We start from the raw sequence: 14,341 nt of genomic DNA, 5'->3' as shown, positions 1-14,341 counted from the left end.
CCCTCTTTTTTGCTCTTTTCCTTCTCTTTTGCTCTCTCTTACCCTCTCTTTAGCTCTTTCCCATTTCTTTTGCTCTCTCCCCCTCTCTTTCTATCTCCTTCCCCTCTCTCTCTATCTCTCTCTTGCGCGCATGCGACCGTGTCCGACGCTGTCCCGCCCCCCGCCATGCCGACCATGCCCCGTTCACGCTTGGCCACACCTGCTCACATCCCGACCACGCCCACTCATGTCCGGTCATGCCCACTTCCGCCCACCGTCACCATGCTGCAGCAGATCAGGTAGACTCTAAGGCCATGTGTGTTTGTCCTCGTGCTGTCTCTATTGCGCATGACAGCTTTGGACAAACACACTTGGCCTTTCATATTATAGGATATATATATATATATAAATATATATGTGTGTGTGTGTGTGTGTGTGTGTGTGTTTGTGTATTTTTTTGTATATTTTAGTACATCTATAATAATTATTTACATAAATTATTAATATGTTTCAATATTTTATGTTTAATAAATACATAGTGCACCTTAAGACTTCTCATATCTAGTTAGAGCACATGAAGAATTAGTGTACTCCTGTAGGGTTTGCGCACATAAGTCCTACAGGAGTACACTAATTCTCCATGTGCGCTAACTTTATGTTTTTTGAATCAGGTCTTGACATGTATAGAGTCCCTCACATTTATTTTTTAATAGATTCTAAAGTACCATTATTTGGTATGAAGCCTTGAAAAGTTGCATTTGCAATCAGACCAAAAATAGATACAGAGAGGATTACACATCTGATGGAACAGCTATACTTGAACTTGTAACACACTCTTAGTGGAGTACACCAAAATTTCCATTTATGAAGCAAAATTAGGTATGTCAGGATTTGTGCTGACTATAAATGTATAATTAGCAAAGCAGTACAAGAACATCCCTGCAAAGTTGAAAATAAAAATGTTAATGCTTTTTTTTTTGTCAAATTGGCTATGGCACAAGCATACTAGCAGCTACTTGTGGATGACGAGGTTGCTGATGCACAAACAATAATAATGCACAAAGGGCGTTTTAAGCAAAATGTTTGCAGTTTGGAGAATCCATTGCTCAAGGCATAGTTCAGAAAGTAATAGAGGACCTCCTATCAGTACTTCCAGGTGTGGTACCCTATTTTGATGATGTCCTAATTGAAGCAGATTGCATACAGTCATTAGCCACACAATTGCAACTTGTTTTAAAGAGCTTTTTGATGTTGGTCTAAAATTTAAAAAAGTGTGTTTTTGGTGTCACCAGCGTAGATGTTCTAGGTTACAGAACTGATACTAAATTAAACTGATTTGAAGGCCAAAGCTATCGATAAAGCTTCAGTTTCAACAAATAAACAAGAACTTCAAGCAAGGGTTACCTAATTTAAACTTGTTTATACCTGATAAAGCCACTGTTGCTGAACCTCTTCATCTTCTACTAGATATAGATGCCATGTAGAAATGGACACACATTCATAATAAAGATTTCAATAATGGAAAGAAACTGTTATGATTTGGAAAAAGCTTGGCTAGACATCCTGTGCCAGGAGAAGACATTTTCACCCTCCCCCTTGGTTGAATAAGTGCCTTCACACTATGGGAGTAAAAATTAAAATACTGGGTATTTTGCACCCCAGTTCAACCTAAAGTAGTAAAAGCCACACTACTTTGTATGTATAGAGAAAGAGGATTTTTATTTTAATCCTGAGAAAAATAAACATAGTATTTTATTTTAAGTTAAAGTTCTCAAACTACATAATACAGGGGACTATAAAAAAATATTTTAGCTACTTTCAACAAAATTAGAATCTTTTCTCACAAACGGTATCTACTGTATAATAGTGATGTGAAGCTATACATTGTGTGGATTCATGTGCAAATAAAACAATACACTTTTTTGTTTATGATAACTAAAATAGTTTAAAATATGAAATAGCGATTACTAAAATCTAGTTTCTATAACAACTATAGACACATACTTTAGTTTATTTGTACATAAAAAATAAATGTAAAAAAATAAGATTCTTGATTAACATTTGTAGTATGCTAAAAATCATTATCCCAATTTAATTTGTTTTCTTAATTTTTTTTAAAAAAATTTGGAAAGATTATTTTAATACAGAGTATGTCTGATAAACCATAGTACTTTGATTTTACTGGATAAAAATATGAATTGCAGTTTACATCTCCCAAGACCACATAGGATAAACTTCTGATTACTAAATTATACATATACTGTATCAAGACACGATAAAGGGACATGAAACCCAATGTTTTTTGTTTCATGGGTCGGACAGAGAATAACATTTTAAAAAAAGTTTTCAATTTACTTCTATTATAAAATTTGCTTTGTTGAAGAAATATCTAGATAGGTAGCGTGCACAAGTCTGGAGAACTACATGACAGGAAATAGTGCTGCCCTCTAGTGCTCTTGCTAATGCATGAAATGGTTTAAAAACTGTTGCTATATAGTACTGCAGACACGTGCACGCTCCTGAACTTACCTTCCTGCTTTTCAATAAAGGATAACAAGAAAATTATTTTTTTTTTTTAAATATTGTATGCTCTATCTGAATCATGTCCCTTTAACAAGAGGGCTATCTAACATATTTATAGAAGCTCAAAAACCCACTAAACAAATGTTTTTACACAGTGTAATTTTTTTTTTTACTCATGTTCTCTGTACTGACCTTGGTTCAAAGTTCATTAAGATATTATCAAGTAATCGATATTCTCCCATATAAAAGGGACCAAGTTCGGAATCGTCCCTTTTTGGTGTAATCTGCTCAATTACCTATTGAAGAGCTAAGCCTGTGACAAACACAGTTACTAGAAACAGAACTACCAGGAAACCAACTAAAATCAGCCAATAAAAAGTAAGTACGATGTGCTCTCAGATATCCCAAAGACTGTGTATTTTTATGTTGCTTAGATACAAACCAGCACTGGCTGGGGAACAGACCTGATGGGGTTTTTATATTGTTTTTAGATATGATTCAGTACTTATGGACTGTTACAGTCATAGCAGCATTCCTGTTGGGGTTTGTTTCCCATGGTCAGTCAGAAACCTGCTCTGTTGTACAAGGACTTCCTGGTCTCAATGGTAGGGATGGTAGAGATGGATTCAAAGGGGAACCAGGTGAGTCAATACAGGGACTGAATCATTTAATGTTACTTAAAAAATGGCATCTATGTATGTTCCACACTGGGAAATATGAACCAACATGAAACAAATTGTATTTCACAGATACTGTATACAGATGGATTGATTGATGATAGATAGATAAATAGATAGATAATGATCCTTAATTTAAATCATTAGTCCATAGTCAGTGTCACAAATACATTTTTAATGTAAAAAAATACTTTATTTATTTTCTTTTTTTACTAATATCAATATTATTTTACTCAAAAGGTTAAATAAGTAACAATATTATGCACCTCTCTGTCTGTCTAGCTTTGTGGCTTCTGTATTACAAACATTGTTTTCTGTAAATGCCATCAATAGGACCAACATGCTTTATAATTATAGGTCCAACTGGAGCAGTAGGGGTAAGAGGTATTGCTGGCGCTCCTGGGAAACAAGGGCCAAAGGGAGAAAGAGGAACTGATGGTGCCCCAGGTAATGATATCAATTGTGCAATATCATATTATTATTATTATTAATATTATTATTATTATTATTACATAGACATTAAAACAATATATATATAGTGATACAAAAATTACAAATATTAATAAATAAACTAAATATGAATAAACTAATCCACTTTATCTGTCCATCACAATTAGGAAAAATTGGCACTCAAGGACTTTTGGGCCAAAAGGGGGAAAAGGGTGACAGTGCAGTGTCAGGTAAGTATTTATTATGTATATACAGATAACATTATTAAGAAACATTATTGAGTTAAAGGAAATTAGTAATGTTTATTTACAGAATTTTGTATTTAATATAAACCCTACTCAAATGAAAACAGATACATTCAGTGGTGAATTTGTTTTTGCCTTCTTGTAAATTTCCCTTATTATTGGCAAAAAGATCAAACCATGGGGTTGATCAAAATCCTTTAGAAAAACATCTAATGGTATTTAACATAAAATGTAGATTTTTGTAGATAAATAATTTGATACATTTTTCTAAAGGATGGTAACCCAATGTTGGTTATATTATAAAAAAAATCATTAAAATTATGTACTTTTAAATTTTTGAAACATAACAAATGTGTAAAAAAAAGTAATAATTAAAATGTCTCTCATTAAGATTTTTGTTTAAGTGTAGTTTAGAAATGTAATTAAAATAACAGTCAATACCTTATAAAGGATTTTTTTTAAGATGTTAAACACAATAATGTAGAAAACCTTATCTTATGATTATTAACAGAAAAACACCATTAAACTCTGTGATATTTAAAAATAAATAATTTCATAGTTTGCTTTTTAAAAGGATTTTGATTGACTCCTTCATTCATTACAAAGCACATACCAGTTCCTACATTTATTTGTTTCAATTGAAAAAACAAATTGTGTTCAGACCTACAAAAAAAAATCTACATTCCACATTTAAATCTATTTATTTATTATAAATACATTTGTATGTTTGGTTGTTTTGTGTTCACTACAATAGTTACCACATGAATAAAAATAAAATTATGGTTTAGAGGAATTATATGTTTATGTTGTTTCTTACAGAATGTTCGGTGTTTGCCCAGGTAACATGTCCTGATGATTAAACTTTACCAAAATACTATGATGTAATTCTATTTAATTTCAATTAAAGAAAATGCCAAGCTTTATAATTTTAAGCAATTCAAAATTTAGACCTTCTTAAAGCATCAGTGATGTTTTAATATGTGTATGGTATCATCTTAGGTCTACTTTTATTTATGCTGTGAACAACATGCGTAATACACCTATTAATGTCTTGACTATTTCACATTGTAGCATTGGAAGCGCTTAAACGACAAGTAGAATCTATCAGTGGACAGCTGAACAGTATGCAACAAAGCCTGTTAGCTCAGAAAAAAGGTTAGTGTACTGAATTATTCTATTCTTTTTAATATCCAAAATAAATTAAGATATGCTTAGGGGTCAAAGGAATAAGATCCAAACTTTATTACAGACAATTAAAAATCACACATGGTGAAAAACTTTTGATTACGTGTTCCACATAGTTACAATGCTTAGTTATAGAACTTTCTGATAGTTCATTATATTTTTATTTTTTAATAAGCTATGATGAATTTGCTATTTAAATACATATTTAAACATATATAGAAAATAAGAGAGTGAACACAAGAAACAGCGAATACACAAAGAAAATTGAGATTCATTAGACAAATTTACTCAGTATCTAAAGTGACATAAAATAAAAAAATTATATTTTATGATTCAAATAGAGCATAAAATGTTCTATTATAAACAACTTTCCAATTTACTTCCATTATCAATGTTGCTTCATTCTCTTGGTATCCTTTATTGAAGGAGCAGCAATGCACTACTTGGAGCTAACTGAACACATCAGTAAGCCAATGATAAGAGGCATATATGAGCAGCCACCAATCAGCAACTAGTTACCAGCTCCTGAGCCTACCTAGGTATGCTTCTCATCAAAGAATAGAAGTGAGCAAAGCAATTTTTTTTTAAAAAAAAACATTGTATACTCTTTCTGAATCATGAAAGAAAATGTTTGGGTTTTATGTCTCTTTAACATAAATATTTTTTTAGTTTATATTTGTGTCTTTTTCAGGTGTGCTTTGCAGATATAGAAAAGGGTATTTTTACAAAGTCACTCATGATATTGTACAAAATTATTATAAGAAAGTATTCTAATCTACATTGCTCAGAGTGCAAGAGTGCAAGAGTGCTATATTTTAGTAGATGGTAAACAGTGACTGTATAATGTTATTAATTTGATTATCTTTAATTAATCACAGTTCATTCAGAGATATATACCTCACATCAGTGAGTCTCAACTTTTTATTTCATGGGGGCTGCAGAATTTTTTTAACATCCTTAAGAGATGTATATATATTTATGACTATTAACCCATTAAGGACAAATAATTTTCCCAATCTCCTTGCTTAATGAGAGAGGCAATTTTGGCATTTTTATTCCGTATTGGTTTCACCATAATTATCTCCTTTCTTGGTAACTACATATTATATACTGTGTTTTAACAGACAAACAAGGCTTTCTTGTGATACCCTATATGGGTACAAAAATAACAATACATATTAATTTAACACTAAAAATGAAAAACAAAACTAGTATTGCAACAAAAAAAAACCACCCCAAAATAGATTATTTGGTCCTGATTTTAAGAATACCTCATATGTCTAGGTTTCCGAATAATTTATAACAAATAGAGGCCAAATACTGCAAAGATGGAATTATTGGTTGAATACTAAAAGATTGCAACATTTTCTATGCTTGTACTGTACTTTAAATAGGGATCGACAAATTCAAAACCTCTAAGTTAAAATATATATTTGTAAAAGCACCCTGAGCATTTACATAGAGAAATTTACACACACACAACATTAAAAGGGACAGTCTAGTCAAAATGAAACTTTCATGATTCGGATAGGGCATGCAATTTTAAACAACTTTCCAATTTACTTTTATAATCAACTTTGCTTTGTTCTATTGGTATTATTAGTTGAAAGCTAAACCTAGGTAGGCTAAGCCCTTAAAGGCAGCCTCTTATCTGAGTCCATTTGACAGTTTTTCACAGCTAGAGGGTGTAAATTCATGTGTACTATATAGATAACATTGAACTCATGCACATGGAGTTATATAAGAGTTAGCACTAAATGCCTGAAGTTAATAGATAATAAATAAATGGTCATGTGATAGGGGGGCAGTCTATAGAGGCTTAGATACAAGGTAATCACAGAGGTAAAAAGTATATTAATATAACTGTGTTGGTTATGTAAAACTGGGGAATGGGTAATAAAGGGTTAAACAGTTAAAAATTATTGAGTAGATTGTCCCTTTAAATACCCCTATGAGTACAGTGTTATCACAGTGTATACCTTGAACTAGTTTTTGGGCACTTATAGGGTGGAACTTCAGTGCTGCCCATTTCAGATTCCTGACCTGCAATTTTACCAGATTAATTTAGTGGACCCATGTCTCATTTCAAACTCTTCAGAAGTACAAAGACTCAAGACAGTCCCATCATGGCATAACATTTTCCAAAGTAGACATCCAAGGCTACTACATATTGGGTACATTGAATATATTCAGGTTGCCATTTCCCCACCAATAGCTGAAACATTTAGTGGAATCATATTTTCTGCTGCGTTTTTTACACACAAAACACATTTTTGTTGTTCGTTTTACAAGCAAGATGTTACTATAAAGACCCCATATTTGCATTTTACTACTCCCCCCAAGTACAGTGGTATCCTAATGTACACATTCACCTGGTTTTTTGACTTTTCTAGGTTGCAATTTCAGTGCTACTCAGTTCAGATGCCAGGCATACAATTTAGCCAGATTAATTTATTAGGCCTATGCCTAATTTGGAGCTCTTCAGAACCCCCCAGACTCAAATTAGTCCCATCATGGCATGCTATTTTCAATAGTAGGCACCCAAGGCTACTAAATATAGAGTAGGGTTATTAATGTTGCCTTTCTACCACCAATAGGTGATACATTTTTTGGAAGCTTTTTTTCCCCTTTGTTTTTTCAACTCAAATCACATTTGTGTTGTGAATTTTACAAATATGATGTGTCTTATTACTATACAACCCCATATTTGTATTTTACAACTCCACCCCAGTACAACAGTACTCTCAATGTACACCTTGACCTGGATCTTGGGCAGTTATAGGGTACAATTTTAGTTCTGACCATCTCAGATTCCAAACTTACAATTTTGTTTGAATTATTTACTGGGCCCATGTCTCTTTAGAAGCCCCACATTCATATAATTTTTAAAAGGAGACGCCCAAGACTACTACATATTGGGCTAATTGATCTTTACTCTTAATGAGATTTTAGATAATTTCTTAATGTTTTTGCTATCACTCAGTTTAAACAGACATACAGCCTTTTTATTCACCTATATATATATATATATATCTCAGGCTAACAATGGTATTGAGCTGGTTGTTTGTTCCTGTGAGTGTGCTTCTCTCTGTACACACACACACACACACAGAAGCACACTCACAGGAACGAACAACTGGCTCAATACCATTTTTAGCCTGTTCTATGGCACTTTACCACCTGGGTGCAGCATGCTTTCCACAGAGTAGAACTTTCCTGTAGCATATCAGTCTGAGCCCGACTATTACGGTCAGTCCAGCACCAAAATACCAGGCAATTCCTCTCTGAACAAGGAACACAGCAACCCCAGACAATCGTTTTGGCCTTTGTTGGGCCTCGTCAGTGAGGTGTAGCCATATTCTTCTAAGCACACTGAGCAAGGAGTCCACATCTGGTTTCCCCTTTTTCCCATAGGGAGACTAAATACACACAGAGAGAAGCACACTCACAGGAAGGAACAACCGGCTCAATACCATTGTTAGCCTGTTCTTTGGCGATTTACCACCTGGGTGCAGCTTCTTTTAGCCCAGTAATGCTTTTCACAGAGTAGAACTTTCCTGTAGTATATCAGTCTGATCCCGCCTATTACGGTCAGACCAGCAGCGAAATACCAGGCAATTCCTCTCTGAACAAGGAACACAGCAACCCCAGACGATTGTTTCGGCCTTCATTGGGCCTCGTCTAGGGTTGCAACCCGCCCCGGTTTCACTGGGATAGTCCCACTCTGAGGCTCTGTGTCCCGTGTCCCGGAACTAGCCTCAAATGCCCCGGGCTAAACGCTCCCCTGGCGAAGCAGTGAGCAAAGTGACTTTAAAAACCATTAGCTGGCCAGAGGAGCGCTTAGCCCAGGGTTACAAAAATGGGTAGGTGGAGTGTGCTGCCTGCAGGAGAGACGGTAATTAGTGTGGGACAGTGGGAGGGGGAAGAGGGAGGAGGGGAGTCATCACATCCGGCTGCAGGTGTTGGTGCGGTGGCCACGCAGCGGGCTGTCTGCCTGCAGAAACATGGCCAGACCACGACCTCCGTCGACTGTAGGTCCACTGCAGCAGCAGCAGCCTTCCTGGAGCCCTGGCCCCGGCTGGCCCTAAGCCCACAAGAGCAGTGCAGCCATTCACAGAGAAACTGTGAGTAATATTTGGCTGTGTCTGCTGTTTTTTTCTAATTGGTATGGTCCTTTTTTGTGGGGGCTTAATTATGTGTAAATATAATATTATATATATATATATATATATATATATATATGTAGTGGGTAGAAGAGGGAGGGGGCACACAAAGAGGCAGATCTGGGTGCAGTATGTTATGGCTTCACAGACAGAAAATTTATGTACATACAGATGGCCACTCACTTGATACTACCTCAATCGATATAAGGTAAGAGTTTAGCGTGGGGGCTATAATTAGCCTTCTCCTTGTCCAGTATATAGCGTTGTTTCTCACTGCTCTGGAGTATCCAGTGTAAAGATATTTCTCCCCTGTTGGTGCAACTTTTAATCCTTGTTCTAGACCGGTTTATTTCTTCTCTATTTTCCCTTTTATTTGTATCAGGGGGGAAGGAGTGAGGGAGCTATTTAGCTGGATAGAGCAGACTGATTGATATATGTAAAATCCAAGTTTATTACAATCCCCAATGTGAGGGGCAAAAACCACACTGGTGTTTCACTAAAATACCACTGCAATCTTGTAAAACACTTCACAACACACTTGAAAACGAACAAAATAAAATCAGCGTATTCTGATCTGCATAGAAAGTACTGCTGCTGCAGTGTGTGCTCTAGGCTTTGGGCTTGTTAGCAGAAGATAAACCGCAACTCGCCTCTATGCCTATAGTGCTACACAAGCAGAGCGTGTTTGTGTCGGGGGCAGAGCCTGAAGCGTTTTGCGACGCTATTGCTGCTCGCTTCTTCAGAGGTGGAGCCGCCCCCCTACATCTCTAAAACTTATACACGTAGGTCCTTAAATGTGTACACAGCATCAGCCATTTTGACTACTGGCAACTAGTAATATACTGTGGGCTGTTACATTTCAGTAAAATATTTATCAGCCTGTTATTTTGCAATGCTTGTACGAGTACTTATTTCACCTGATATCACTTTAATTATTTGCTGATGAGAATTCATTTCATTCTTTTGCAAGTTTATCCTGTGACTATGAGGAGTAATCTAAGACCTTAAAACAATGTTTTAAGGCTAAAGACTACCCTGATAATCTAGTAGAGAAAGCATATAATGGGGCAAGAACTGCAAATAGAGATACTATGATTAATATAGAAAAACAGGTAGTGACAGCTGAACAAGAGGGTTTGGGACAAACCTCTATAAAAAATAAGAAAAAAAGAGTTTTCAATTTTGTTACCACTTTTAATGAGGGACATTCAAACATTAGAAAGATTTTACGAAAAATTGGGGTATTCTAAGGAAAGATCCACTTTTAAAAGAAAAGATTGGAAATAAGCCGGAAGTAATTTTTAAAAAGAATAGAAGTATAAAGAATATTATAGCACCCAGTAGAGATTTATACACACTATGGCCTTAAATGACTTTTTTAAATGTTTTAGAAAGAACTGTGTTTGCTGTGATCATGTAAATATCTCAAAAGAGTACAATAAACAGATAGGTATAGACCAAAGAGGTAAACTACACAAAATAAAAGGAAGGCTGAACTGCAGGTCAGACTTTGTGGTCTACATGATAGAATGTAAATACAATACCTCTTTGAAATACATAGGAAGAACTAAACGCTCTCTGAAAATCAGATGTTTAGAACATATTCAAAATATTGAAGCAGGAACACTGAAAACCCCACTTATCAAACATTTTAAAGAACATCACAAAAGTGATCCTTCACAATTTTATTTCAAAGCGATAGAACAGGTACAAGTAGGACCTAAAGGTAGCAGCAGATTATTGGCTTTGAGAAAGAGAGAGACCTTCTGGATCCATGCTCTAGGGAGTTTGGCTCCAGGAGGTCTAAACAAAGATATAGATCTAGCCGCATTCCTCTAATATAATTTAAAGGGGAGATAACAGTTTTTTGAGATATGCCTTAGTAAGTGTAAATACAGGTACATAAAAGATTCAGCAAGTACAGAATATGAGCAGGCAAGTGTCAAGAGAACAGTGACACCTTTCATTTGGGTGATAGGAGATTTAATGTACTATTCTCATCACATAAATTATAATATATATATATATATATATATCCTTCACATATACAGATATATATATAGATGTTAAAGTAGGTGTATATCATATACATATATCAGGAATAGACATAACAGAATTCTTTCTAATACAAATTTTCATATACAGATGGATTCTATCCATAGAACCTACAGGCATCCAATTAGTTTTTATTAGTTTTTTATAGAATTGATGAATTTTAACTTCAATGACACATTTTAAGGGGTTTTGTAGGGGATTTGAAATTTTAAATACTTTCTTAGATTCATTATAATGTTATATGAGCTTGGGATAAGTATTTTATCTATATAAGGCTGTAAGATAATATTATAATTATGCCCCATTTTTATATATATATATATTCTCACTTGAAACTTGCAAAAGAATGAAATGAATTCTCATCAGCAAATAATTAAAGTGATATCAGGTGAAATAAGTACTCGTACAAGCATTGCAAAATAACAGGCTGATAAATATTTTACTGAAATGTAACAGCCCACAGTATATTACTAGTTGCCAGTAGTCAAAATGGCTGATGCTGTGTACACATTCAAGGACCTACGTGTATAAGTTTAGAGATGTAGGGGGGCGGCCCCACCTCTGAAGAAGCGAGCAGCAATAGCGTCGCAAAACGCTTCAGGCTCTGCCCCCGACACAAACACGCTCTGCTTGTGTAGCACTATAGGCATAGAGGCGAGTTGCGGTTTATCTTCTGCTAACAAGCCCAAAGCCTAGAGCACACACTGCAGCAGCAGTACTTTCTATGCAGATCAGAATACGCTGATTTTATTTTGTTCGTTTTCAAGTGTGTTGTGAAGTGTTTTACAAGATTGCAGTGGTATTTTAGTGAAACACCAGTGTGGTTTTTGCCCCTCACATTGGGGATTGTAATAAACTTGTAATCAATCAGTCTGCTCTATCCAGCTAAATAGCTCCCTCACTCCTTCCCCCCTGATACAAATAAAAGGGAAAATAGAGAAAAAAATAAACCGGTCTAGAACAAGGATTAAAAGTTGCACCGGCAGGGGAGAAATATCTTTACACTGGATACTCCAGAGCAGTGAGGAACAACGCTGGATACTGGACAAGGAGAAGGCTAATTATAGTCCCCACGCTAAACTCTTACCTTATATCGATTGAGGTAGTATCAAGTCAGTGGCCATCTGTATGTACATAAGTTTTCTGTCTGTGAAGCCATAACATACTGCACCCAGATCTGCCTTTGTGTGCGCCCCCTCCCTCTTCTACCCACTTCAGATTGCACTGAGATCTCCTAGGGGACACTCGGTTATAATTTTGGAAAAAGGCTGCAAGAAAAGTGGATCCAATCCTCATCTATATAAAGATTAACTTTTTTTTCACTCTGGTTTGATTTTTACAATATAGAGGAGGACAGTGTTGACCCATTTGTTACATGCCAAGTAATAGATACTTTTTATTTGTAAACTTACAGGTATTTAGATACTGCTGTAGGTTACAATTTGATGTAATTTGGTCACACTGTATACATTGTGTGGTAACTGTCCTCCTACCTGTTGAGCTCTGATATTTTCTGTGTGCTTTTTATATATATATATATATATATATATATATATATATATATATATATATATATATGTAAACACTGATAGAGTATGAGCGCACTAAGAGATTCTATAATAGCTCAATGCGAGAAATAAGACAGAAGTTCAATATGTATAAGTACCTGTGTATTGCTAGTTCAAAGCACGCTGAGGAGAGCAGGCAAGTGTTGATTGCTGGAGATATGCAGCTGTGGCGTTCTGAGCCCGGTCTGTGTTGCACTCCAAACAACAAATAGAAATCCAAAGACAGTTGAACGCTCAAATAGCGCAAGGAACTCCACAGTTAAAAAACACTACTTTTATTGATACAAAGTTAAAAACATAACAGCAAAAAACGCAGCTGTGTTGAAGCACTATAAAAGAAAATAGACACAATGTCAGCGATCAGGACCCCACGCAGACATGTTTCGTGCGGTTGCGCACTTGATCACTGCTTGATAGCAGTCTTGACCGCTCATTGCTTTATAGCTCTTTTCTTAAAGGAACAGTCACATTGTATTTGACAATTGTGTCTTCTCATACTATTCTCTTTTTCACATTTATTGAACAATTTTTTGGAGAAAGATTTTTTTTGAAAATTTTGTTTATGAAATTTAAAGTTGATAAATATATGTTAACTTTGTTCACCTTTACTTAGGAAGAAGTTTCTTTTATATCTACTTTGTTATAATTATTTAGCCAAAATTAGTTGTAAATTCTTATGCGGCTAGTATTTTCTTAGAAAACCATTAATTTGTTGGTAAAATTTGGTGACTTAATGTAGAATAATATTTTAGAATAATATTTATAGAGAAACATATTTATCTGCACTTCTTTTATCAACAATAGATTCTCTCTTGGTAATGTATTAGTTCAAATTTCATAATGTTTCTGTAAGAATATACAGTTAAGTCAGAATTTATGTTTGTATGGGAATTGATGTGCATTACTGAAAATAGGATTCTAAAGAAATGCTATGTGAACTAACATAAGTTTTTTGATTTGTCATTTTTCATTACTATACAACACAAGAGATTAAACTTGTTAAAAATAGAAAATAACAAATGGCTTAAAAATAAACATTAAAAAACTTTTGAAGTTTCAGTTTACAAATAAATCAAAATCCCTTCTCATGTTAAGTCCTAGTGGGTTACAAGTGTTGAGTGTAAATATCCAAAATACCTCACGCTTGTTTAATTTATCTTCCCTGTCTCCCCCTCGTTTCCATAAAGGAACATGATCAATGCCTTGGAGTTTTAATAATGAGGCATCAGAATTGTGGAGGGTTTTAAAGTTTTAAAACATTTATACTAAATGCAATAGAGTACCTCTTGACACATAATTTTTTTGCGTTTGGCAATGATTTCTTTCTCCAAAAACGTGGAACAGCTATGGGGGCAAAATTTGCCCCATCATACGCCAACCTTTTCATGGGTTTGTGGGAGCTGTTCCACATCTTTGGAGAGAGAAATCCTCACAGAGAAAAGGTTGTACATTTTTACAGGTACATAGATGATTTGCTTTTCATCTATGATGGTGAG

At 34.9% G+C, this 14,341-nt stretch overlaps 1 protein-coding gene across 2 annotated transcripts in view; it reads left to right on the top strand.

Annotated features, from left to right (window-relative positions):
• Positions 1-478: 478 nt before the first annotated feature.
• Positions 479-14,341, top strand: part of LOC128639866 (pulmonary surfactant-associated protein D-like) — a 32,766-nt gene continuing 18,903 nt past the window's right edge. Inside the window, exons 1-5 of one of the 2 annotated variants that reach the window (XM_053692082.1) lie at positions 479-2,880; positions 2,994-3,143; positions 3,537-3,626; positions 3,797-3,859; positions 4,946-5,029. In XM_053692082.1, coding sequence (XP_053548057.1) covers positions 2,996-3,143; positions 3,537-3,626; positions 3,797-3,859; positions 4,946-5,029 — 385 coding nt within the window. In that variant the 5' untranslated portion in view covers positions 479-2,880; positions 2,994-2,995. Of the gene's footprint in view, positions 3,144-3,536; positions 3,627-3,796; positions 3,860-4,945; positions 5,030-14,341 lie in introns of both variants that reach the window. The other variant, XM_053692081.1, reaches the window with a different exon arrangement.

The sequence above is a fragment of the Bombina bombina genome, chromosome 9, assembly GCF_027579735.1.
Source record: "Bombina bombina isolate aBomBom1 chromosome 9, aBomBom1.pri, whole genome shotgun sequence".
NCBI classification, from domain to species: domain Eukaryota; kingdom Metazoa; phylum Chordata; class Amphibia; order Anura; family Bombinatoridae; genus Bombina; species Bombina bombina.
Note: the sequence above shows the minus strand (reverse complement) of the source record. Positions and strands in the feature narration are given on the sequence as shown.